Here is a 26669-nt window from a genome sequence, read left to right as displayed (position 1 = left end):
GGGCAGAGATGGCACCTGAACCACAGTGATGCCAAGCACCCTGGGGCGGGGGGGTGGGGTAAAGGGTGCTGGAAAATCTGTCCTTTGTTTATTGTATTTATTTGTTTGTTTATTTATTCACCTATCTATCTATCTATCTGGCTGTGCTGGGTCTTAGTTTCGGCACGCGGGATCTTCGTTGTGGCATGTGGGCTCTTAGGTGCGGCATGCGGGATCTTGTTCCCTGACCAGGGATCGAACCCGGGCCCCCTGCATTGGGAGCCCGGAGTCTTAACCACTGGACCACCAGGGAAATCCCCTTTATCTGTTTCAAACATGTCAATTCCTGCTGCAAGGAACGTGGCAGGCGGGAAGCAAGACCTTTGAGAGCCTGATGCCTTTTGAAGAGGAAGAAAAGCAATGCTCCTCTGTCAGAATTACGTGTGGGAGGAGCAGGGTTGGTGACCCTCTCATCTCCTGCATGTCCTGCTCTCTTGCAGCCCGCAGGCTCCACTGGAAGCTCTGTGACCACCCCTCCCCCGCTTGTACGGGGCACCCAGAACATTCCTTCCGGCAAGCCATCACTTCAGGTCAGTGTTCCCTCTGCGTCATGCTCCTGAGCAGCCCTGATCCAGTTTCTGCAAAAGGCCACTCGTTCCTTCTGATTAGACTAGAATGAGGCCTTCTGGTGGGAGCCCAAAAAATAAAGCATGCTTGTGTTCCCATACCCAACCCAGGCCCCTGTTGACATCATAAACAAATCACACAGACTCTCGGAGGACCCCTCCCATGACCACCCCTAGAGAGACTGGAGAGAGGACCAAGGTCCTAGGCAGACTGGGCTCCCTTCAGCCTGACTCTCTGAGGGCAGTTGGGGGGCCCAGCGGGGCCTTGTCCCAGCCCGGCTCACAGCCTCCTCTGCCCACAGGGTGAGATGGGCAGATCTCCCACTTCCAGCCATAGGACAGAGGTCAGGCCAGGGGCCACCTCCCCTCAAACAGGCCTGAGCCCCCAGCTCAGACCAGCAGGCGGGTGGTACTGGTCCCAGTTAGCTGGACTCTTGCTGCGCTGGGGCCCGAGTCCTGAGTGAGCCTGAGTGAGCCCAGGTTGGCGTGGCTCTTGTCAGAGTCTGTTCCTGGTTCTTTTGTGTTTTGAATAACTAGGCATTTTAGCTTTTACTTTCTCTGCCACCACCTTTTTTTTTTGACATTTAAATTTTTTTTTAATCTTTTTTTTTAAACATCTTTATTGGAGTATAATTGCTTTACAATGCTGTGTTACTTCCTGCTGTATAACAAAGTGAATCAGCTATACGTATACGTATATCCCCATATCCCCTCCCTCTTGTGTCTCCCTCCCACCCTCCCTATCACACCCCTCTAGGTGGTCACAAAGCCCCGAGCTGATCTCCCTATGCTATGTGGCCGCTTCCCACTAGCTATCTGTTTTACATTTGGTAGTGCATATATGTCCGTGCCACTCTCTCACTTCGTCCCAGCTTGCCCTTTCTCCTCCCCCACCACCTTTTTTTGGGTAATGAGTATGTGCTTTTACAAAAACAGCGAACCTGTTTGTTGAAAAAGTCATGTAAGATCTGAGGGGTTGGTGTTGTTGACAGACCTCTTCAACTCGGATGCCTGGCAGTGTCATCCCACCACCCCTGGTCCGTGGCGGGCAGCAGACGTCCTCGAAGTTAGGGCCACAGGCGAGCTCGCAGGTCGTCATGCCCCCACTCGTCAGGGGGGCCCAGGTGAGCAGAGCGAGGGCTTAAGGGAAACCCCAGGCAGCCCTCCACCTCTCGAGAATGAGCCTTCCTAGTTCTCAGGTTGGGGGCTCTTTCCCTGTGGCGCCCTCTGTCGTCCCTCTCATTGCCTTGTCTCCCCCCACCACACCCTGACAGCAGATCCACAACATCAGACAACATTCCAGCACGGGGCCACCACCGCTCCTCCTGGCTCCCCGGGCATCTGTGCCCAGTGTGCAAATTCAGGGACAGAGGATCATCCAGCAGGGCCTCATCCGCGTCGCCAACGTCCCCAACACTAGTCTGCTCGTCAACATCCCACAGGTGAGGGTCATGTGTGTGCCCCGCAGCTGCCCCTCTGATGGCCCACAGTCCTGGGACCCAGTCATGTCTCCAGGGCGGCTTGGCGTGACTTGCCTGCTTCCTTGGAGCCAGGTGAGGTCTTGGATAATCCAGCCCCACAGACAGTGGTACTGTAGCTCCTTGGAGCTAGTTGGGGCATGAAAGTCATGGGCAGGAGTCTTATGTTGCCAACTGCCATCTAGCAGAGGTGGATAGCTGCCGAGAGTGGGAGGGGTGGAGATCTGAGCTGAGATACGGGAAGGCTCAGGGTGGGGCACCAGAGCGCTCCGCACCCTCCCCCTCTACAGGCAAAAACGTGTGGAGAATGTCTGCAAATGTCCTTTCAGCACCAGTGCATCTATTCTTAGCCGTGCATCCCTTCACCTCTGTACAGAGCCTCTGAAGTGGGGAGGGTTTGTCGCCACCCAACAGAGCGGGGAAGATGGGACCAGGGGCGGGCAGGCCGAAGCATGAGACCAGGGGCGGGCAGGCCGAAGCATCATCCTCATTGACAGATAAAATTACTGGGTTTGCAAGGGCTTTTGTTGATGTGCAAGTTAGCTTCTCTTCCTCCTTTGGCATGGTGCATCCTTGCCCGCCTTTCTCAGATAAGATCATGGCCAGCAGGGCTCTGGACAGCGTCCCTGCCTCTTCTAAAGTCAGGTTCAAGTACAGTCTTGCCACCCAAATGGGGACGTCCTGGACAGGCAGTTTCATCCACACCATAAACTCGGATCAAATTACTATACCGTGTGCCATACCCTGTTCTCATGCCATGCGGATGGGAACCAGGCAGGCAGTGGTGGATCCTGTGGCTGTGCTCCCTGTGGGGCCAGGGGAGCCTGCAAAAGGGACAGGGAGGAACTGGCTGGTCAGAGGCTGGAGTGGACAGGCCAAGGTGCTGTGATGGCATCCTCTATGGTGGGGAGTTTTGCTCTGCTGTGGAGACCCCATGGGCGGGGTCTGGGCAACCGTCCTGGGCTCCCTGAGCCCCATGATGTGTTACATACAAGTTGTCAGGTGTGTGTATTTTCCTGGAGATGGTGTGCACAACTTGCCTTCTATTTCCAGAAGGGTCTTCAGTGCCACAAAGCTAAGGGCACTGGCATGGTCAGCTCCAAGTTTGGGGGAGAGCATTTGATAATGTTGGGCGGCAAGTGGTCTGGAACAAGGAGATGGTGGAGGGTCAGCCCCTGGGGTCCGGAAGATGATAAGTAATGCAGGAGCAGTGAGGATCAGGAAAGGTGAAGTGCAGGGGCACACAAAGAGGCTCATGAGGGAAATGCCATTGATGCCACAGTGAGCCACCTTTGCAACCTTTTGAGGAAGGAGGCCACCCAGACCTGTGCTGGGAGGAGAGCCAGGCCATAGTGACAGGACAGTTGCCGTGCTGCCTGGGTTGGGGACGGTTGCCAAGGGGCTACCCACTGTCATGGTGATGGCTTCATGGGTGTCCTCAGGTGGCAAAGTGTAGCAAATTACAGATTTTAAAGTTAATTGGATATCAGCTAAACCTCAACAAGTGTATTTATAAGATTGGTCATCTCATAGAGCAATTAGTTTAATGCCGCTTTTCCTGTTGCTTGTTGATCTGAGTTTTTACTTAAAAAAATTTTTTTTTATTTTTGGCTGCATTGGGTCTTCGTTGCTGCGCGCGGGCTTTCTCTAGTTGCAGCGAGTGGGGGCTCCTCATTGCGGTGGCTTCTCTTGTTGCGGAGCACGGGCTCTAGGTGTGCGGGCTTCAGTAGTTGTGGCTCAACGGGCTCAGTTGCTCTGCGGCATGTGGGATCTTCCCGGACCAGGGCTCGAAGCCGTGTCCCCTGCATTGGCAGGCGGATTCTTAACAACTGCGCCACCAGGGAAGTCCTGAGTTACTTTTATAAGGATTTGTCAGTATAGCTAATGGTGCTGACCTGGAGCTACTTTTATAAGGACTTAGTGTAGCTAATGGTGCCGACCTGGGCTGTGGGTGCCGTGGTTGGGCTCTCCTCAGGGTGGGCGCCTCAAGCACCCTGACCAGGTCATTGTCTCCCAAAAGCCCTCCCCAGCATCGCTGAAAGGAACGACAGCCACTTCTGCTCAGGCCAACTCCACCCCCACCAGCGTGGCCTCCGTGGTCACCTCTGCTGATTCTCCAGCCAGTCGGCAGGCAGCCGCCAAGCTTGCACTGCGCAAACAGCTGGAGAAGACGCTGCTTGAAATCCCCCCACCCAAGCCCCCTGCCCCTGAGATGAACTTCTTACCCAGCGCTGCCAACAACGAATTCATCTACCTGGTCGGCCTGGAGGAGGTGGTGCAGAACCTGCTGGAGACGCAAGGTGAGGAGGCCCTGGGCCTGGGGCCGTTTTTGTCTCTTGCTGCTGAAGTTTCCATCATGCAATTTGTTTTCCATGCATAGCACATGTTGGCATGTTTGCTGTGTACCCACAGCTGTGGGGCGCATTGTGGATGACATCTTGTCATTAGTTATTTGCTTGCTGTGAGGTTTAGATAATTTCTTTTTTTTTTTTGATTAGTTTTTATTGGAGTATAGTTGATTTACAATGTTGTGTTCGTTTCAGGAGTATAGCAAAGTCAATCAGTTATACATATGCATATATCCACTCTTTTTTAGATTCTATTCCCATATAGGTCATTACAGAATATTGAGTAGAGTTCTCTGTGCTATACAGTAGGTCCTTGTCAGTTATCTGTTTTATGTATAGTAGTGTTTACATGTCAGTCCCATCTCCTGATTTCTCCCTCCCGCCCTAGATAATTCCTTAAACGTACCATAGGCGCCTTCTTTCTGATGGGGCCACTTCTGAGAGTTGGGCAAAGCTGGAACTTTGCAGAGCCTTGAGTGCTCTTAGTCCCCAAAGTGGGAGAGGGACACCTATGCCCGGGCCAGGCTCATTGTATTACCCTCCTTGGAAGTAGTTTGGAAAGCACACCTGCTTGTTAGGAGGTTTTAGGAATAAAAAAGTATATATAAGGTAGTGAGCAAAAACGATACTGAAAGGTGGGAGGTCAGGTTGGCCCTTTGGGAGCCTCCAGCAGATGCTGAACTGAGGACTTTCTGCCCTTAGATTGAGTTCGTGGTGGCATTTATTAGGCAGCCAGCCTGAATCCCCGCCCCACGTGATCTCGTCAGATGCTCAGAGCTGAGGAGGAGGCAGAGCTGTAACCTTTTCAGGGCAGGGGATGGCCAGGTGGACTCCACCTGAGGGACTGTGGGGCACCAGAGCCAGGCCCAGTGGGGAGAGATGTGGGCTCTGACACAGCCTGGATGTGTCTGGATCCCTTCAATGACTCCTTTATGATGAGGTTAAGTTGGCAAAAAAGCTGCTATAAGGCCAGTGCAGTGCGGCAGGCAGGAGGCCTGAGTCAGGAGGCGATGCCTGCCCGTCGTACGCTTGCCTGTGCTGGGCACCCGCTCTCCCAGACCAGTCTGTCTCCGCTTGTTCTCATCAGGGGTCAGTCACCCTCTCCTGTTGTCAAAAAACAGGACCTAACTGTGGGAGGAGGCTCTGAGTCCTGCTTGAGGTGTCTCTTGACATTTCGCAGAGCCACAGGTGGACACTGAGTGCAGCCCTGCGCTGGTGTGTCTGTTCTGGCGCTGGTCATGCAGGCCGCAGCTGCCTGGGAAGCAGGTACCCCATCCTTTGGGGTTGGATGTGTGGAAGCAGAAGTGCTCTTGTTACCAGAGCATGTTAGCTGTAGGCTGGGGGCTGGAACTGGGGGCCCAGTGCTGCTTGGGCAGGCAGCATCCCATCCGCTCCGTGGAGTGACAGGTACCCCCCCTAGAGTCAGATCCTGCACAGCCCCTCAGCAGTTAGGGGCAGCTCGGCCAGGCCCAAGGCGGGATGGGGAGGCTAAGGGTCTCTCGGCATCATGGTCCATAATGCCAAGAGGCAATTAAACTCAGGAGTGCTGGACACAGAAAAGATAGGAACAGAGTGCAAAAGGTACCCCTTACTGCACATTGGATGGCAAACATATATACATTGAAGAAAGTATCGACCCCACACCTCAGCAGGTGCTTTTTGTGGCTTCCCCAGTCACCCCTCCTGTAGCTGATCAAGGAGCCACCGAGTTCCCATTTCCCAGGGCAGCTGGGTATGTGTCCTGGCCCTGCCACTGACCAGCCGTGCACAGGTCACTTCAGCTCCTTGGCCTCAGTTTCTTCCTCAGGACAGTGGGGTGGAGGGTGCCCCTCAGAAGTTTGTTGTGAGAATTGGACACACTGATACCCACAAGGCACCAGGCACAGTGCCTGTCGGCATAAGCACTCGCCTAGATGACTAGTCCTCCGCTAACTCACCCACTAGCAAGGGTGCCGGTCACCACAAGGTGGGGCCTCGAGTGGTCACCATCTCCTCTCCACTGGTGACGCAGTACGGGAGGGTTGGAAATGTCTGCACTGTGGGTAGGAAAGATGACTGGGAGAAGCCAAGCTGACAGCACTGATGTCTTTGAGAGTTGGTATCAAGGGTGCCTAACTCACAGTGTTTTCTAAAGTGCTTCAACTTTGCTTCTGCCAGCAAAGCCTCCCGAGGCTGGCCCAGTGCCCGCACACAGTTGACACCCAATATGTGTTTGCCTAACGAACACTGACTGAGGCTTTGGTGTCCTGATGCCAGTTGGGCCACATGGCCCAGGGTGCTGTCCCTGCTCTGCCCTCATCCATATCCCACCTGGGGGTGGTCCGGGCTCCTACTGTGGTGTTCCTGTTCCTCTGACGTGCGGCACACCCATCTCTCCCTGCAGCGGGCAGGATGTCAGCCGCCGTTGTGCTGTCCCGGGAGCCCTACATGTGTGCACAGTGCAAGACGGACTTCACGTGCCGCTGGCGGGAGGAGAAGGGCGGCGCCATCATGTGCGAGAACTGCATGGCGTCCAACCAGAAGAAGGCACTCAAGGTGGAGCACACGAGCCGCCTGAAGGCCGCCTTCGTGAAGGCGCTACAGCAGGAGCAGGAGATAGAGCAGCGCCTCCTACAGCAGGGCGCCGCCCCCGCGCAGGCCAAGGCGGAGCCTGCTGCCGCCCCACACCCTGCGCTGAAGCAGGTGAGAGTCCTGGTATGGGAGCCAGAGCTGTGGCCTGGGAGCATGGGCTGGGTGGCCTCGCCTTCCAGGAGAGGGGCCTCGTTCCCTTGGCAGGGAGTTGTCGCTAGCAGGCAGGATGTTCAGACATTCTCTCCCACACTCGGCGATCATCTGCCTGGTTGTTAACTTGTGCGTCTAAATTGCATTTAATGGTGGTGTTTGGTGGTGAAAATACTAATTTGCAGTTTCTTTAGATTTTGTAGCTTTCACTCGCAGTGTGCCGGCTGACAAGCACTTCTTGTTTAAAAGGACTTTTCTGAAAGCCACATTGAGATACAAAAGGGGCGTTTGGAAGAAATGTTCTAGCTAAATTAAGGAGAGAAGCAAGTTTGAAATCAAGTTTTTTTGGCTGCTTTTTTTTTTTTTTTTTTATAATGCTTTGCTTTCCCACCCCCTATAGACCCAAAGCTCCCTGTTGGCAATTTTTTGGGTCCTTGGACGTCATTTGTAATTCACTAATAAACACATCTTCTCAAGATCCCTACGTAGTGGGTGGCTGCACTGCCCTCAGGAAATGACTATCCTGTGGGGACTGGGCCTCAAGTGGCCATAGCTGCTGCCCTTTGGTCACTCTAGGTCACCCTTGGCCAGACTCTGGACAGTGCTGACCTCGATTTCAACCCCCGTTTGTGTAGGTCATAAAACCCCGGCGTAAGTTGGCGTTCCGCTCAGGAGAGGCCCGCGACTGGAGTAACGGGGCTGTGCTACAGGTCAGAACTGCGGTGCCGGGAGCCCCCTGCACCGAACCACCAACCGGCCCTCACATCCCAGACCGTGACCACGTCAGTCGCCGACTGTCACACTGCCTGTGTCTGTCTGTGTGTCTCTCTCTCTCTCTCCCTTCCTCCTACCCTCCCGCCTCGGTGTAACTTACCTAGTCTCCTGATTTTGGACTTCAGGGATCCCGTGTGGGTGGGAAGAGGTCAGCCAGAGCAAGGAGCGGCTGCGCTGAGCATCTTGCCCTCTGTTGCCCCCTTCCCCACACGAGCTGCTGCACCCTCTCTCCACTGTAGGCCTCCAGCCAGCTGTCCCGGGGCTCGGCCACAACGCCCCGAGGCATCCTGCACACGTTCAGCCAGTCACCCAAACTGCAGAATGCAGCCTCGGCCACAGCCCTCGTTAGCAGGACCGGCAGACATTCCGAGAGAGCCGTGAGCGCTGGCAAGGGCAATGCCACCTCCAACTGGAAGAAGGCGCCCCTGAGTACAGGTGGGCAGACCCCATGGGGCTCGGAGTAGGGACCTCGCTGGGGTTGGGTCCATCCCTTCCTTATTTTTAACCGAGACGTGCACACACACAGGTAATGGCACAAAAGGGCCCTGAACCTGCAGACCTGCTGCCTCGGACTCTTCAGCTTCATCTCTTCTGTTCACTAAATAGGATGCCCTGAACAAGTGGTAGCCCTGGATAAATACTAATCACCCTCGCTGTCTCCACCCTCTATACCCAGACTCTCAGCTCTTGACCCAAAATGGGGGACAGAACCCGTTCAGGCAGTGCCCCCCACCCCCGCGCCATCAGTGGACCCTGTGAGCATAGATGCTCATTTTGCCAACTCACCCCCTCTCCCTTCCTGCCATAGAGAATGTCTGATTCTGCTGTTACAGTGTATTGATACCTTTTGCGGCGCACTGACTTCATTTCTTGCTCACCCAGTGTCCTTCATTCCCTGCTCTCTGGGCACCCTCTTCCCACCCCCTCTGGCTTAGACAGGTCAGATGGTACAAAGTGCAAAACAGAATGAGAAAGCAGGCAGGAGGAGGGGGACCCTTGGGCGGGGGCTGAGATTTCAACTGAGGTAGGCAACAAAGGCCTCTGAGGAGATGGCATTTGAGGAACAACCGGGGGAGGTGGAGACCCTCAGGTGGTCATCCCCCAGTCTGCCACAGCCCCACCTTCCCTGGGTTGTCCTTGGGTCATCCCCCATACCATTTGTCCTGTTTTTTATTATTTATGTGCTGGCCTTAGGATGAAAGTTTAATATGTCTTGTGTCCATCAGTAATTGGACAGTGAAACGTAGGCACAAAGAGCTGAGAGGAGGAGATGGGTGAGAGGTCTCATTGGACCAAGTGTCCCATCTCCCTCCTCGCCCCCACCCCGGCGTTGCTCTAGGAAGAAGAGGCACCATCATGAGATCCATCTCACTAGTCAGAACTGGGAAGTCTGGGTTGTTGGTGGAAACAAAACACAGAAGCCGGCTGTGCACACAGCTGACCATGAGTTATAAACATGCCCAAATGTCAGAGCCTTCTAGAGGAGAGTGAGCTCGGGGGAGTTCATCCAACTGCAGAAGAATCTGGCCCTCCTGGAGAGCAGAGAGCATTTGTAAACAAACCAGAGATACTTTTGTTCAGCATGTTTAAGATTACAGCTAAGAACTCATAGACTGGTCAGAAGTTCCTTTTCTGGGAAATTTGAAAGTACATGAGATAAGTGGGAAAAGTCAAATATGAGAGTATGCGTGTACGCACAGTGATAGTACCATGTGAAAACTTCGTATTAAGGGTAACGTTCGAAAGGGAATATGAAGGAATAAATAGTTGCTGTGTTCAGCGATTTGTGGGATTAGATATGAAAGTGTCATGGCTTAAGAGGAGCATTTCTCAGAAGAGTTCTGCTTGCACTCCTGGTTGCCCTGGGTTTCTGGATGGTGGCTTTCTGGGCGGGACCTAGCAGCAGGTTTCTGGAGTGCTGGCCTTGGATGTGCAGGGAGGGTTCTGTGGTGCATTTGACTTTGGAACATTTATTCCACAAAATATATTAACCCACCAAAAATACTTCCGAGTAACACAGCGACTCTGGTCCCTGCTGCAGCTGAGACTCCAGGGCAGTCCTTTCCTGCAGGCCAGCCCAAAACCTAAGTGTGCTGGTTGGAGGCTGGTGGGGCGGTGGGGGGCAGGGTGGGTGTGGGTGTGTGATACTTGGGGAATTCCCTGGCGGTCCAATGGTTAGGACTCGGCGCTTTCACTGCTGGGGCCTGGGTTCAGTTCCTGGTCGGGGAACTAAGATCCTGCAAGCCGTGCAGCACCCCCCCCCCCAAAAAAGTGGTACTTGTTCATCGTGGAAATTTGGAGAAAACAAAAAGAGAAGATAATGGCAATGGCCATTGTCAACCCCAGGAGAACAAATGCTGCACTTCAGGACTTTCTCCTCCCCAACCCCCCTCCACCTCTTCACTCACATGTCACACGTGTGTAAATGCCAGCACATATATAATAAAAAACAGGAAGTGCCTTACAGAGGGATCATGCTGTATTTAGCATTCTGTGTCCCTCTTAATGTTTTAATGAGAGAATGTTACCATATCATTAAAAACTTTGAGGACAGGATCAGTTGTAATGACTGCATAGTATTGCATTATACTGGATTGCCCAGTTGCACAGTTCAGTCATTTGCAGTTTTTCAGTGTTCTGTATAGCACTGTAGTAAACAACTCAGTTTTCATAGTTCTGGTAGATGACAGACTCTCTGATTATTGCCCCACGTGTAAGGTTACCATGGCAGAGGCTGGGAATATTGTAAAAGCAATTGAGTTATTAAATTCTCTTCAGCTTCAAGGCTGGTATTTGAACCACCTTTGCTCAGTGGGCCCAGCTGAGGCTGGGGTCCTCCCAGGAGCCTCCCCCTGACTGGGGCTGTTGTGGCCTGTTGCTCTGTTCTGTTGCAGGCGGGGCCCTTGCATTTGTCAGCCCGAGCTTGGCGGTGCACAAGACCTCCTCAGCTGTGGACCGCCAGCGGGAGTACCTCCTGGACATGATCCCGCCACGCTCCATCCCCCAGTCGGCCACGTGGAAATAGTGCGAGCCGGGCCCAGTGGAGAACAGGCTCCTTCCTCCCTCCCACCTGGCCCCACCACCCTCCACCCGGGAAGACACCCTGCTCCCCGAGAGGGCGAGTAAGCGCCGGCCGCGCTGCGGAAGTGAGAGTTCCGATCTTGGCTGCAAAGTCTCATCGACGTGGGGGGACCACTTCACAGGTGGACCAGGATTATTACTGGGGACCTTTCCCATGGGCTTTCTTCCTTTCTTTGCCTTTAGTTTGCCCAACACCAGCAGAAAAGCGGACCTTGGGGGCTGGTTCTGCTCCTTGCCCTCTCCTTCGGCCCCCCGAAGGGCACGTGGACGGCTCACCCTAGACACTGTGACACGCTCGGGCAATGGCGCCCGGGGCTTCTGAAGTTGAGCGGAGCATTCTGTTTTGTTTTTGCTTTTCCCTCTGTCTTAGCCTCCTAATCTTTGACTGCCTTCCTTCATGGCAATCTCTAGGTTGACAGATTTTTTTTAATCACCTCACGATGATGGAGTTTAATGTAAACCGTGCAGACCCAGGGTTCCCTGCCAAGCACGGCCCCCATGCCCTGGAGGGTGGGCCTCTGACCACCCGGCCCTTGCTCCAGCAGAAAGCCTCTGCTGCTGCTCGTCCCGGAGACCCCCGACCTTCCACACTTAAGCAGAAGAACAAACTGCAACCCAGACCCAGCCAGAGAGCCCGGGATCCTGGAAGCCGAGAACCGTCAACAGAGTAGGGAGGAGAGAATCGGCAGCAACATCCAGAGCCTGAGTGGGAAGTTGGGAGGGGCTGGCTGTTGTGGTTTTTGTTGTGGTGGTTTATTTTATTAAATTCTTTCCTTTTCTTTTCATACTTTGATGGACAACATCCGAAGCTCTGGCCTGTGCTTCTGTCAGGTGTGTCTGGGTGGGGAGGCGCCCCTGCACCCCCCCCAGACTTCAGGGTTTATGTTTGGGTCTAGTTTAGAACCTTCCCTTAAAGCAGGGCCATGCTGCCAGGGTTTGCCTTCAGACTTTTTTTTTTTTTTTTTTTAACCCACCTAGAGTATACAGAAATGTCTTACAAAGGATCAGGTCTGCTTTTAGTTGTGTTGTGTTTTGGTTTCTCCCACTCCTTAAAAATCGGTCCATGAGGAAAGGCAGAAGCTGTTGTGTGTGTGCTGCACATGGGCCAGCTCTGTGCAGGTGTGAGGGTGTCACGTGTACGCGCACACGCATGTGTAGATGGGGTATGCTGCTCCTCACTTCAGCCCCAGCCCTGGTTTTCCTATCCATGCAGTTAGGGACTTAATTTAAAATCCTTATTTTGTAGGGCCACCTTCTTCGAATACACTGCTGCAACATTCTAATAAAGGCTCATTTAACCGCCGCCGCCCCCCCCCCCCCATGTTGTGTGACTATCAGTGTTTAGAGGACATTTTTGACATGCCGTAGAACTAGTTTTCCAAAGTGTTCTAATTTTTTGTTGTGTAAAACCCTAAATTTCTCATTGATTTTTGTTTTGAGTACATAATGTAGATGGGCTGAAGGAGGAGGGGAGGGCAGGAGAAGGGTGGCTTTCATTCCAAGATCCAGGGATTTGGGGGAAAGGGGAAATTGACCTTCAGGAGGGGTGGGGGAGCGGGGAAGGGTGTGTTTTTACACCAAAAAATCAAGAGTATGCAAGCATTTCTATTCCTCTCATTTTACTGTGTGCCTGGCAAATAAATACCTGTCTTATACTACTCTGAGCTGTTAGCTCTCTCTTTTCAATGACATGGGCCAAATTTTCCAAATCCTCCGAGAAGGAGTGCCCGCTGGCCTCCCCTGCAAACTGACCTCAGTCCTATGCAGCAACTCGGGCGTCTGGGCCAAGGTCACCTCTGCACTGGGGATGCACCACGGTTGTTGCACCCCCGTGGGGGTTGACTGGGTCTGTGACTCCAGGGCTCAAACTGAGCCACTTGCATTGGCCCCGAACCCCGTCCCCATCAGAACCTCACTCTCCACTATGCTCAGGAACCACCTCTCCTCACCTCACCTGGCCAGACTTCTCCAGGCTGTTGAATAGGCCTTGTGAGTTCAGTACAAACTGACCGCCACAGGCGGAGGACGGGATGGCCGGGCCCTGACCCTGTCTCTGCCTCCTGCAGCTCAGCATTTGCAGGAACATTCCCATAGTAGGACATACTGTGACATAAATGTAGCTTTTTAAAAGGGGGTCAAGAAGGTGAGATGCCTTAATCTTTATTCATTTCTACTGTCTCAAAACTTCTATCTCCCCCCTTTTTTCCTTTAATTTCCCCTTTGCAGTGTAACTTCTATAAGCCTCAAGTGCATGGTTCTGTGATGAAATTTATAATGTTGCAAGAAAAGGCATTAAATACCTCTCTGAATACGGGAAGGATAGTAACATTAAGGGTTATTCTCCCAGCCCCAAAGCCCACCCCTCAAAATTGGCTACAGTTCTGGGAGTTTGTAGGCTGGGAGGATCTGATTCCCAGGAGAACCAGAGAATGTGGGAGCCCTCAGTCCCAAATGACAATTGTAACTGCCCGGGAATCTGTGACAGGAACCCCCGATGGCAACTGGAAACTATTCAAAACAGCTGTTCTGTGGACTCGGGTGTGGGGTTCACCAAGCTCACTTCCCCATCTGAAGTGGCTGCCTGTGTGGGCCCGAGTGCACGTGGATGCTCGCACAGATAACTGTGCGTCCACTTGGAGCTGCCCACGGCTCTGGCCATCCTGACCATGTCATGGGGACTCCAGTCCTCAGTGTCCCATGTGTACTGTTGGGACCCACATCTTTGACAAGGTCAAGAGTGGCCTTTCCCGTGGGGGCGGGGGGGCGGGGCGTGGCTCTGGTCCTGTCTGTACTATAAGATCTTCAGGAAGCAAAAGCTCACGCCAGTGCAGAGGGAATGAAAGAGGCGACAGTACACCGCTGCTGCATCCTGTGGCTCCTGTGTCCCACAAATCACTCTCCTGTGGGCGGAGAGACACAGGGAGGAGTTTTCTATATAAATAATACATTATCATCACAGGGGTGTAAATAATGGGAAAGACAGTCCTTGCTGCTCTGCCGTAGGGTTTTTCTTTGATGCCTAGTTATGCTGCACATGGCGTTTGCCTAAAGAACTTGGACTGAGCTTTTTTTTTTTTAAAGGACAGCTAAAGTTTTATAATCCTTAACAAAGAGTATAATAGTCACACTAGTGTAGGGTATTTGGGAGGTGGTTTGTTTTGGTTGGGGGGAGGAGATTGTCACTTGTATTTATTGTGACTCTAAGTCTTTGATAATAAATGTTTAAAAAAAAAATCTCCCACCAAACCGGAACAGAAGTTCCAGTAAACAAAGACGCTGGAATCAATGGCTATACATTGTGTCATGAGGAAGTTTTAGAATCTGAAGGACAATAAAGAAATGGATGATGTGTTGGCTGTATTTTTTTTTTTTTGTCCCCTCAGCCCTGGTATCCCACGTTGTTTTTGTCGCGGCTTTGGGGCAGCTTGGAAACTTGGGAAGGGACAGCAGGGTAACCCTTTAATAACGGGGAAGCAAAGGAGAGGACACCTGCTTCTTGGGCTTCTTTCAGGCCTCACTTGTCATGGGTATTTAGTTTTCCCCCAACTGGGTTCCGCAGCCTTGCTTCTGGGCCTCCATTTCCACCAGAACCTGGGGCTTTGTGGCCCTTTTACCCACAGCGCTGGGGGAGTGCAGTGAGAATGCAGTGGGTTTTGCCCATTGGCCTGGCTCCTAGCCATCACCAGCCTCCATCCCAGAGTGGTGGGCTTTTCTGGATTGGCATGGCATTGGGTGTCTGCTGCAGGACATGATGTTGCAGGTGTAGATTCTAAGCACAGAGGGTGCGAGCCACCCGGCCTACTCTGAAATGAACAATTTCTGGTGAAAATTTGTTTTCAGAGGTTGACACAATGTTTCAAAATTTTATTCACAAAAATGAGACTTGTAAGCACTTTGTTGAATTCCAATATGCAGTAAACATCACCCTGTTTTCCTAGATGCTTTTATTTATTTTGCTGTTTCTTGTTATTGGGGCATCTCTGCCTCCAGCCTCCCCAGTGGCCATGACTAGCCTGGGCAAGGCATAGAACTGGTACAAGACATGACTGAAATTAAACCCAACCCTGTCCTCCACCTGTGACACATACTGACAGGTGCCCCACACGCCGACACTGGCTGAGAGAAGCCCACTTCCGGGGTTCCACAGCCAGCCTTCAAGTGAGTCTTTGCTGGATTAGGCACAAGCTCCTCCGTGGACGGAGGGCAAGTCTCATGCATCTTCTCCACCTAACAAATGGGACACCAGCCCTGGTCCCTGAGACCTTGTCCCCTCTGAACTGAGTTGTGGGTGTGGCCGTGAGGCAGGAGGACCCCAGGCCCATTGCTTACACAGATCAATCAGTGGACAGAAAAAGGCATGTGCCATGCCCCAGGCATTGGGATCACACCTTGAGACAAGGGTGAGGAGGGAAAGAATGGGGTATCACAGGAGGTGACCTTTTTAGGCCAAGTCTTGCATGAAGGGAGGGGAAAAGTGGTGCAGGGAGTGGGAGCAGCCTGTGCAAAGCCTCAGAGGTGAGACCAAGCAAGGCAGGTTGAGGACAAAGGAGAGTAGTGTGGCTGGACTTTGGGGGCAAGGGGAAAAGGATGTGGGTTTTATTCTGAGTGAGCAAGTCATTTCCCCTTTCTTAGCCTGTTTCTTCCTCTGCAAAATGAGGGGGTTGGGGCCACAGCCTATTTGAAGGGAGTGAGGGGAGAGGTGGCACATAATCCCCAGGGCACCTGAGAGCCATGGAGGGTGAGGGAGCAGGGGTGGGGTATGGTCAGACCCATAAATGACCACCCTCCTCAGGTACTGTGGGGCTCAGGTGGAGGCAGGTAGGATAAGGGCCTAGGGAGGTGTTTCCCATACACCCCAAATGACAACAGCCACTGTCTCCAAACCTAGTAACCTCATCACAGGCAAAATAACCCCCAATCTCCCCCAGACCCTGTGGGGTCCCTCTCCAGATACCAGACACACACCTTTTACCTCTCCACCTCCTTTCCCCCTCCATTCCAGCTACAGGAGTTCCTAGCATTACTCAAAACACACCAGCTCCATCTTGTCTTGGGAACACTTAGAACACTGCTTTTGCTGTTTCCAGTGTTTGATTCCTTCCCGGCTCAGCTCAAATGTCGTTCCCTTCAGTCCCTCCTTGCTCACCCCCACCTGGCATTTAGCAACAACTTACAATTATTTTATTTTCACGCCATTCTTTTATTTTACTTTTCACTTGCTCCCTTCACTGACAGCAGGGATGAATCCAAGCCATTTGGCTGAGTCCCAGAGCCTGGCACACAGCAGGCGCTCAAAAAAATGCATGAATGACAGAGTACAGAATGAACCCGTCAGACAAATGCCCCACCCTCGACTCTCCCCCGAGGCTCTTACCCTCACCAAGGAAGGGACCCTCACTAGGGAGAGCTTCCACCACCTCCCCAACCCACTTCAGACATATCTGGGTGCAAATCCTGGCTGTTCTTGGGCAAGTGATACCGGTGTGGGCATCAATTTCCTCTTTTGCAAATGCTGTTTCTGTAGGGACAGGCGCCCCCCGCCCCTTGCTGTTCCATCCTTAAACACCAGAAGGGTGCTGGGGTTCTTGCTCCCTAGTCCAGCACCTCCATTCCCAGGACCATTACGACGCCGGGGACGACTCCAAAGCCCCTTCGAGTCTGCCCAAGATGGGGAGCCCGAAAGGTCTGGGTTCGAATCCTTCCAACTCCCTTTTCAGACCTGTAGCAAAAACCTCCACAAGCCTTTCTCTAAAATGGGGCGCCCGCGCCTGCCTTCTCCCGGGGAGCGATCCCCTCCCCCCAGCTCCGTAAAAGGGGGCCGTCGCTAGAGCCAGGTGCGAGAAAGAGCGAGTTTATTGCAAGTTCCAAGCGGGGCAGCGCCTGGAGCGCGCCGTCCCTCACCGGCATGCGCGGCTGGCTGTGGACAGACGCCCTCCGCGCGCGTCCGCTTGCCAGCAGCTTCTCCAAGCAGCCACTGCCCGCCGCGTAGCGGTCGCTCATTCCGCACGGGGGCAACGTTTCCCTCTCCTCTCGTCCAGCCCCTTCTCGGGGCCTTCTCTCGGGGAACCGAGGAAGCGCACGCGCCCTTCTGCTCTTGGGATCGTGGCGGAGGAGCTGAATTCCAAACGGGGGCGACTGCCGCCTCCGGCGTCGAAGTGGGAAAGGGGAAAGGGCGCGTGCGCAGCGGCGCGCGGCGGCTTCGCGGAACTCCGGAAGCGCGCTTCTTGCGCGTGCGCTGCGCTTGCGCAGTGCTCGGGGCGGCGGGAATGGTGGGAAGCCCGGCTTCTAGCCGGAGTCCCCCGAACGCAGCCAGCAGTTGCGCGCTACTTGGCTCGCGGAGGGCCTGGCCGACGGGCTGAACTGCAGCAAGTCGGCTATTAGGGCCTTGCAGCGCTCAGACAGCTCGAGGCCATCGGGGTAGAGAACGCCGCGCTTCTGACGCCGGGGCAGGCCGGCGATGTCGGAGTCGTCGAAGGGCATACACCCGGTGACCATGACGTAGAGCACGACACCCAAGCTCCATACGTCGTACTTCTTGGGGTCGTAGGGGATGCCGAGGAGTACCTCGGGCGACGCGTAGGCGGCCGAGCCGCAGTAGGTGGTGCTCAGGTCAGGGTAGCCATGCGCCTGACGGCCGAAGCCGAAGTCGGTGAGCTTGACGCGGCGTTCATCAGGGCTCAGCAGCACGTTTTCGCACTTGAGGTCGCGGTGCACCAGGTGGTGGTCGTGCAGGTAGCGCACAGCACCGGCGATCTGCGCGAAGAGGTCGCGCGCCTGTCCCCCGGGGATGCGCCCGTTTCGCTGCACGGCCTGCAGTAGGTCGGTGGCGGCCGCCTCCATCACGATGTACAGCTTCCCGTTGCACACCTCGATGAACTCGAAGACGTGCACGATGTGCGGGTGCCGCACGCCCCGAAGGATGGACAACTCGCGTGGCAGGAACTTGTTAACGAAGTCTGGCGGCGCGCGCCGCCGGTCCACCACCTTGATGGCCACCGTGCCCTTGTATTTCTTGGACGTGGCCACCTTCACCTTGGAGTAACTGCCCTCGCCTATCGTGCGGCCTAGCTTATAGCCGAGTTCGCTCAGAAGTTTGTCGCCCGACATGGTGGCGCCTGGGGCGCGTGGGGAGCAGGAGGCGGCTGCTGTCGGTGGGCGGCCGGACTCCGATCTCGGGCCTAACCCATGGCGCTTGGCACCTGCACACCCGCACCCCCATGTGCCCACTCCCGGGCCCCCACCGCCGCGGTGCCCTTTATTACCTAGGTAACAATTTCTGCCTTGTGAAGTGACCGCGGGCGTCACCCCGCCTCGGGGTGGGGGCCCAGACCCCGCCCCGTGGTGCCCCCCAAGGCCCTAGGGCTTTGTGACTCATAATCACTCTGAATGGTCCAGTTCCCGATGAGAGGACACTAGCAAGGCGTCCCGACCACCACCGGGAGTGGAATCCGTGCCTGGGATTGGGGCGGCTCCTCATGAGTCCGAATCTGAGTAGCAGTCGTCCCCCAACTTCGTGTACTCAGCCCTGACCCTGTGGAGCCCTGGGCTGCCCACAGGGCTCCCCGAGGGGGAGAAAATGGGGAAGAGACCTGGCTCCCTCGGGAGCCTGAGGTTTCTAACTGGCCTGCACATCGCCCCAGAGGGAAGGTGAATGGGTGGTCCTTTGGTGCAAGGACCCTGGCGACCGGACGGGCTGCAGGCTTTGACACCGACTGAGCCACGCCCCATGTGGGAGAAGAGAAAATAAGGACTCTACGGCCGCAGCTGGGGCGTGCAGTCGATCCCGGGCCCAGCTGTCCGAGCTCTCCCACGCACTGGGGTAGGTAAGTGCACCAGCGCCCTAGGTTTCGCAGCCGGGTCCGAGACTGGCGCGGCAACTTCCGCCACACTCATCATGGCGTTCTTCGCCATTGCGTAACTTCCTCTCGCGACCGGAAGTGCAGGGTCGTGTAAGCATGGCGGCGTCGAAGGTGAAGCAGGACATGCCCCCGCTGGGGGGCTACGGCCCTATCGACTACAAGCGGAACCTTCCCCGTCGGGGACTGTCGGGTCAGTGTCGCCCTGCGCCGGGGTGTCAGGGTCTGGGCCTTCTGGGCGCCGCGGCGGGGTCGGGACGCCGGGGAGTCTAGCGGGCCTCAGTTTCCCTCTCCATATGACGGGAGGCGGAGTTCCAGGATCCCCAACAGCTTCAGTACTAACAATAACGACAACTGCTGCAGTTTGTCGAGCATTTACTAAGCCCTTTGCCTCCTCGGAACAGCCCAAGAGGTCGGTCCCGTTAATTATTCCCATTTTACAATTGATGAAACTGAGGTTAATTTAGCCCGCGCCGCGAGCCTTCCACCACGTTTCGGTTTCACAGGTGGGGAAACTTGAGGCCCGAGAGAGGATGCGACCTACCCACAGGGCCACCCAGAGCAAAGCTGGGGCCGAAACCCGGAATACCGAGGGAATTTAAAAGATGTTCTGAAAAAAAAAAAAAAGACGTTATGTGCAGTGGTTCCTCGCTGGTGGCCCCCAACTTCAGGCTATCCCAGAATTATGTGTTCTTAAAATTGTCAAGGGTTCTAAGTAACGTTTTAAATTTTTTTATTGGGTTCAACACAAAAAAATGTAAGTGAGAAAGTAAAAGGCGCCCATACTCTGCACCCAAGGATACCAGAGAAATACAAAAAATGTAAAACGAGTTAAGAATGAGTACTTTGCTGCAAGTCATTGAACTTTACATTTAACCCTGCGCATGTTATGCAAATTATGCCTCAATTAAAAAGCAAAAAAAATCATGGGCATAGTTTCCAAAAAAAAAGTTATAATTCAGACAGTAGAAAAGTTATTGTCAGGTGAAAACTGAGGTCTTCCCCTGCCCCTTCTTGGCTTTTTTGTAATCCAGAACAAAGGTTGGCAAACTTTTTCCGTAAAGAGCCAGATAAATATTTCATGCTTTCTCTGCCAGATGGTCTTTATCCACTATTGCTGCTTTTTTTTACAACTTTGCAAACCTAAAAGTGTTCTTAGTCCGAGGGACATACAAAAACAGGTTACAGACTAGATTTGGCACCACATGGGCACTCGACTCTAGACTCATTCCTAGATTCAACAAATATAAAGCGATCTGAGTCTCTTCTTAACACCCAGGTCAGTGCACTCCTCGGGTGTGTGGCATGAGGTCTGTTTATACATGGATAGTTCTGTGACCAGGCTGCAGAAGGACCCTAGCCCTTGGGTCACCCTGGGCTTACCACAGTCAGCATCTCTTTCATTTTTAAGTCACAAATGTGGCCCATATCCTGGTCCTCTTCCAGTTAATAATACAGCAGTGCCTCCCGTGTGCCTCAAATACCACCGATTGGGGTTGGGTCTCCCACCACAGCCCTTGACACCAACTTTCATTGCAGCACAGACCAGACCCACGCCAGTCTTTCCTGGTTGCAGAGGGATGAGGAATATAAGACCACACTCCTTTCTGGGATGTGGTCTTTGTTTATGTACCTGCATTTAGTAATTGTTGAGTGCATCCGTGGTGCTGGGCTGTGTCCTGAGGAGCTCACTGTTTAGCTGAGGAGACAGACACACCACGCCATAATTTCCCTTCGTGGTCAGTGCCGAGGCCCAGGATAAGTGGGGCTTGCTTTAGCCAGAATGGGCGAAAGGACTTCTCTGAAAAGGATTTCTCCAGGCAGAGGGAACAGTAAATGCAAAGGCTCTACAGTCTGTCTTGCACCCTGCCCTCATCCTCTGTCCTCCAGCCTTACCCACAGCTGCTCTCTCCCAATCAGTCTTGCTCTTGTCAAGGCACCGTGGCCCCAAGCCTGGCACCCACTCCCCTTTTCTCTGCCTGGCCCACTCAGCGCCAACATCCCAGAACATGCCAAGCTGGCTCGGGCCGCCTTTAATCCACGCTGCTACCGAAGTGACTGATACCCCCACCTCTTCCCTTTATCTCTCACCCCCAGCTCTCCTCTCTCCACTCCCACCTGCACCCAGCGAGTGCCCCTTTCTTTTTTTCTGGTATCTTTAACATTTTTATTGAGATGCACATGCCATACCATACAGTTCACCCATTTCATGTGTACAGATCACCAATTTTTAGTCTATTCACAGTTGTGCAACCATCGCCATGATCTAAATTTACAACATTTTCATCACCCCAAAAAGAAATGCTCTACCTGTTAGCAGTCACTCCACATTGTCTCCTAGCCCCTGACAACCACTAATCTGCTTTCTGTCTCTATGGATTTGCCTCTCATATAAATGGCATCATTCACTCTGTGTCCTTTTTGTGTGACTTCTCAGCATGTTTTTAATGCTTATGTTGTAGTATTTCAGTGCTTCATTCTTTTTTATGGCTGAATAATATTCTTGTACGGATGGACCACATTTTGTGTGTCCATTTACCACTTGTTGGACATTTGAGTTGTCTCCACCTTTTGGCTGTTACGAACAGTGCTGCTGTGAACATTCCTGTACAGGTTTCTGTGTGAACATATGTTTCTTTTCTCTTAGGTGGAGTAGAATTGCTGGGTCATATGGTAACTCCACATTTAACATTGTGAGGAACTGCCAGACTTCCCAAATTGGCTGTACCATTTTCGTTCCCACCTGCAATGTATGGGAGTTCGAATTTCTCTGCATCTGGACAACACTAATTACTTTCCATTTAAAATATTTTTAGCCATCCTAGTAGGTGTGAGGTGGTATCTAGTGTGGCTTTGATTTGCATTTCCCTAGGGACTAACAATGTTGAACATCTTTTCATGTGTTTATTGGCCATTTGTATAGCTTCCTTGAAGAAATTTCTATTCAAATCCTTTATGCATTTTTAATTGGGTGGTTAATCATTTTATTATTGAGTTTTAAGAATTCTTTATATATTTTGGATACCATTCCCTTATCACGTATATGATCTGCAAATACTTTCTTCCAGTCCGTGGGTTGTCTTTTCAGCTCTTTGATGGTGTCATTTGCAGCACAAAAGTTTTAAATTTCAACGAAGTCCAATTCTATTTTTTCTTTTGTCACTTGTGCTTCTGGTGTCATATCTAAGAAACCATTGCCTTATCCAGGGTCACAGAGAATGACTTCTCTGTTTTCTAAGAGTTTTATGTTTTAGCTCTTAGTACATTGAGGTCTTTGATCCATTTTGAGTTAATTTTTGTGTATGGAGGGAGGAAGGAGCACACTTCTTTTGCCTGTGGCTATCCAGTTGTCCAATTTGCTGAAAAGACTGTTCTTTCCCCATTGAATTATCTTGGCACCCTCGTCCAAAATCAATTGACCATAAATGTGAGGGTTTATTTCTGGACTCTCAGCTCTGTTCCATCAATGTACATGTCTATCCTTATGCCAGGGCACACTGTCTTGTACACACAGCTGCGTGATAAGTTTGAAGAGTCCTCCAACTTTGTTCTTCTTTTTCAGAATGGTTTCAGCTATTCTGGTCCCTTGCATTTCCATATGAATTTCACGATCTGCTTGTCAATTTCTGTGGGACTGTGGCGGGAAGGTTGGGATTCTGATGGGGACTGCTGAATCTGTACCTCAGTTTGGAGAGTGCTGCCATCTGAACAATGTTAAGTTCCGATCCATGAACACAGGATGCGTTTCTATTCATTTAGGTCTTCTTTACATGTGGCCCGCACCCCCTTCTGGGCATGCCCCTCGTTGGCCTCTCCCACCAGACTGGCAGCTCTGGAGGCACAGACACCCCCTGAGGGCCTGGGGCCTCAGCCTCACCACTGTCGATGAGGAATAGATGAATTAGAGCTTCATCATCTTGAAGGCCACCTTACCTTAGTCTTGGAATTTATCTTACAGATGGGCCCACACATGGGTGCCCAATGTTGAGGGCAAGAGGTCCTCACAAAGACAGTCTCTCAGTCGTTTCCCTGGGGCTGGGTCGGAAGAAGCAGCCCCAGGCCTCTCTGCAGCTGTTGCAAATAATGGGCAGCTCTGATGAAACACTCCCACCCAATGGAAAGAACGTTGAGTGCCCAACGCAGGTGGTCAGCCATTGTGGGAGAGCCATGGGTGCACTAGGGACTGGTCCTGGGCACTCGGCCCTCTCAGGAGAGGTCCTACTTCTGGGCACAGGAACCAGGGTGCCCTCGCTACCTTGTCCCCCATAACGTGGACGTACCTTACCCTGAGCTCATGTTTTTAACAGGTTGAACTAAAGGGATTAAAAAATTGAGCCAGTTTCTCATTATCTCTGGGTCCAACAGAGGTGCCAGAGGAGCCTTGTGCTGGAGACGAGCTGAAGAAGAAAGAGCCCCCACTTTGTCCCCCACGAGTCCCAGGAAGTGGCTTTACCCACCATTTGCCGGTCCTTTACTGGGTGTTAAATGGAGCTCGGTCTGGCTGAGCTTGTCAATTCATCCCAGCAACCACGAGTTCTGTCCAGAGGAGAGACTGAGGCTTGAAAGATGAGGTGGTGCAGGACGAGCCAGCCCCAGCCAGGCCCCAAGCCTCCGGCAGCGTCATCCAGCCCCCTGTGGGCAACACACAGGGAGGTGGCCCAGGCAGCCAGAACCTCCGTGGAGCTGGGACCCAGCGTGGACACCGTCCTTCCCCACGGGGACCAGCTGGCTGAAGGGAACCAAACAACCTTCTAGTCAGTGGCGGGGCCAGGGCCACCCAACCGTAAACATTTAGGCGCTCAGGCCCTCTCATAGTCTCTGCCCGGCCTGTAGCTTCCAGGAACCCTGGCGTGGGGGCAGAGGTGTAGCAGTCTCGCAGCCTGGTGTCCCTGCCCGCAGAGTGGGTGAATGGGATAAAGAGTGGGCTGCAGCTGCGGGGGAGGGGGTGTCCAAGGGAGGGGGCCAGTGGACTTTCCACAGAGACAAAAAAAAGTAGTCTGAAAAAATAGGCATTAGAGACGGTACCGGCCATCTCTGGCAGGGGGTTCATGAGGGCTTTTGCCTTCTCTCTCATTCATGTTACTGGAGTATTTGCACAGCGAGCGGGTTATGCTTCAGGAGAAGAAAGGACAAGGTGGCCTGCCCCACGTGCAGGTGCTGAGCAGCGCCCCCTCTCCCCACAGGCTACAGCATGTTCGCCGTGGGCATCGGGACCTTGCTCTTTGGGTACTGGAGCATGATGAAATGGAACCGCGAACGCAGGTAGGCCCTGCGCTGGTGAGGAGGGGAGCGTGGGGACGTGTGCCTGTGGACTTAGTGTACCTCGGGGTGCCTTGTCAACTCCTCATGCCTCAGGGAGTGCAGGCCCTGACACAGCAAGTCCATTTCTGGGCTTTACCCTCAAGGAATGACTGACTAGTAAGCAAGAAGCTCACCTCCAGATGTTTACTGGGTGCCCTTGACCTCCACCACTGGGTACCCGAGGGTCCACGTTAGCATAGCAGAGGTGGAGGTGGAGGGACAGGCCCGTGATGCACTCTCTTAGTGGGTTTTTGTCTTTTTGTGGGTGGTGACCAGGTAATGATGATACAAAGGCTTAAAAAGCAGATCGTGCAAGACAGTGGCCGGGCCAGCCGTACAGGGCCTGAGGGACCCAGGTCTGCAACGGCCTTGGTTGGGACTCTGGCCACCTCTGAGCTTGCCCAACGCCCCACCACGTGGCTCTTTCTCATTGGCTCCCAACGATCTGGGCCCCTCCACCCTCTCCCACTCTGTGTCCTGTGTCCTTAGCACCCACCTTGAGCTTGCCCACCCCCAGCACAGGCGGTGCTGGAGAAGGCCTAGCACGTGGAGGGCGCTCAACATTGTTGAGTGAACTCAGGAGCACCTGGGGGGTGCTGGACGCCAGGGCCGCCACACTGGACAGGCAAGACCAGGCCCAGTCTCCCAGAGGGACCCAGTAGTAACCACGGTGTGTGACTGTGGTGAGGGCAGCAGCCTGGAGCGGGGCTGCTACCCTGGGTCCTGGGGGATGGGGAGGGGGTGGGAGGGTTGAGGTGGGGGCTGAAGTTCACCCAGACCCTTCCTTGTGCTGCTGTGAGATTCCTAGTGATGAGGGGACAGGGCCGGAGGCCACCCCCTGGGCCACATCACTGGGCATCGCTCTCCCCACACCGCCCAGCACAGATGGGGCTGGTGGCTTGGAGATGCCAAAAAGCAGGGAGAAGAAAGGAGCTGCCCATGATGCTTGCCCCCCCACGGTTATTTTGAGGTGAAAGGGATGTGATTTTGTAAAGTCCAGAACCCGATGATGAACGTTCCCCACAGTTCACTGCAATCATCAGGCCCGGGCTATTTTTAGGATTTAAAAAAAGTTTTGAACAGAAAAGAAAGTGTGAAGCCAGCAGTCTTGTGGACTGATGCCGCCTGTGTCAACTGCATGCACCCCCCATCCCCCGTCTCAGGCTGCTGGTGGGCAGAGCTCACTGCCCAAGCCCTTCCCCCTTGCTTGCCTCTCCCCCAAACCCCTTTCCAGGGTAATGCATGTCCAAGGGCCTCATCATCTGCCCCCCATCCCACGATGGTCTGATCTGAGTGTTGGTTTCGGGATTTCACAGGCGCCTGCAGATCGAGGACTTCGAGGCCCGCATTGCACTGATGCCTCTGTTGCAGGCAGAGAAGGACCGGAGGTGTGCCGCTGGGGCCAGGGTCGGGAGGTTACAGGCCTGAGTGCTGCAGCCTGCAGCGTGGGATAAGGCCAGAACACACATGGGGACCGACAGCCATGACCTTGTACGTGGCTCCAGGGGATGCCATCGTCCTTGGAGAGGGCCCCAAACTTGATTTGCAGCAGAGACCCAAGAGGGAGAATGGAAGGGCTTCTGGAGGAGGGGGCATTGGGGCCGGGCAGGAGGACAGTAAGAGTTTGCCAGTGGAAGAAAGGAAAGAAGAGGGGTCAGCATGTGCAGGGTTGAAAGCTGCAGGAGGTGATGGGGAGGTGGAGCAGGGACAGGTTTGGCAGGTTTGTTAGGCAGGGGCCCTTCAGGGTGGTCAGGCCTGTCGCCCACCTCCCACCCTGTCCCAGCAGGGTTCTCCAGATGCTTCGGGAGAACTTGGAGGAGGAGGCGATCATCATGAAGGACGTGCCGGATTGGAAGGTGGGTCCTCAGCAGGGAGGGTGGGGGTCTAGGCTACTGCAGAAATGCAGCCTCCCACAGAAAACCTGGGGCAGAGGGGTAGTGGGTGCCAAGTGCCGGAAGGGGAAGGCAGTTTTGGGTGTAGGCACAGTGGCTGCCAGGCCTGGTGGGGTCCCAGCAGGCTGCATGGGCCTAAGGGGTTAGCTGCGCCGCCACCCATACCCTTCTGTCCGTGCAGGTGGGCGAGTCCGTGTTCCACACAACGCGCTGGGTGACCCCCACGATGGGCGAGCTCTACGGGCTGCGCATGAACGAGGAGGTTCTCCGTGCCACCTATGGCTTCATGTGGTACACGTAGGCGCTTGTGCCCCTCAGACCACTGGACCCCTACTCCCTCCCCACTAGGAGAGAATAAACGCTCTGGAGACTGGCCTGCCTGTGTCCTAGGGACTGAGTGATTGGGGGTTGGGGGCTACGGGGTGTCACAGGAGGTGCAGGGACTAAGCAGAAGACGCCAATGGGATGGCCCCTGGATCACCCTTCAGCATCGGCTACCAAATATGCCTGGACTTTTTCCTACCTTTGTTGAAACCCTGCTTGTCAGCAGCCAACCCTTTCAGACTGGGGGGCGTCTCCACCTGGGTACGGGGTGGGTGGGTGACCTGCATAG

At 53.7% G+C, this 26669-nt stretch overlaps 3 protein-coding genes across 6 annotated transcripts in view; 2 read left to right on the top strand and 1 right to left on the bottom strand.

Moving 5' to 3' along the window:
* GATAD2A (GATA zinc finger domain containing 2A) overlaps window positions 1–13755 on the top strand; it is a 103293-nt gene extending 89538 nt beyond the window's left edge. For 2 of the 4 annotated variants that reach the window (XM_061190173.1, XM_061190172.1), the window contains exons 6-13: window positions 480–569; window positions 1598–1729; window positions 1880–2047; window positions 4104–4383; window positions 6815–7113; window positions 7788–7862; window positions 8166–8361; window positions 10821–13755. In XM_061190173.1, the coding sequence (XP_061046156.1) occupies window positions 480–569; window positions 1598–1729; window positions 1880–2047; window positions 4104–4383; window positions 6815–7113; window positions 7788–7862; window positions 8166–8361; window positions 10821–10951 (1371 nt within the window). In that variant the 3' untranslated portion in view covers window positions 10952–13755. The remainder of the gene's footprint in view (window positions 1–479; window positions 570–1597; window positions 1730–1879; window positions 2048–4103; window positions 4384–6814; window positions 7114–7787; window positions 7863–8165; window positions 8362–10820) is intronic. The other 2 variants (XM_061190174.1, XM_061190175.1) reach the window with 2 other exon arrangements.
* A 3537-nt stretch (window positions 13756–17292) lies between these two features.
* On the bottom strand, window positions 17293–18114 carry TSSK6 (testis specific serine kinase 6). The gene has a single exon (XM_061188606.1). It carries the CDS (start codon window positions 18112–18114, stop codon window positions 17293–17295), a length of 822 nt encoding a protein of 273 aa, XP_061044589.1.
* An 807-nt stretch (window positions 18115–18921) lies between these two features.
* Window positions 18922–26431, top strand: NDUFA13 (NADH:ubiquinone oxidoreductase subunit A13). The gene is made up of 5 exons (XM_061188607.1): window positions 18922–19056; window positions 24047–24125; window positions 25481–25552; window positions 25951–26020; window positions 26238–26431. The coding sequence occupies exons 1-5, from the start codon at window positions 18963–18965 to the stop codon at window positions 26355–26357; spliced, it is 435 nt and encodes a 144-aa protein (XP_061044590.1). The 5' UTR covers window positions 18922–18962; the 3' UTR covers window positions 26358–26431.
* The last annotated feature ends 238 nt before the right edge of the window (window positions 26432–26669 follow it).

Source organism: Eubalaena glacialis, chromosome 4 (assembly GCF_028564815.1).
Source record: "Eubalaena glacialis isolate mEubGla1 chromosome 4, mEubGla1.1.hap2.+ XY, whole genome shotgun sequence".
Taxonomy (NCBI): Eukaryota; Metazoa; Chordata; class Mammalia; order Artiodactyla; family Balaenidae; genus Eubalaena; species Eubalaena glacialis.
The sequence above is the reverse complement of the archived record's forward strand: the minus strand, read 5'-3'. Positions and strand labels throughout refer to the sequence as shown.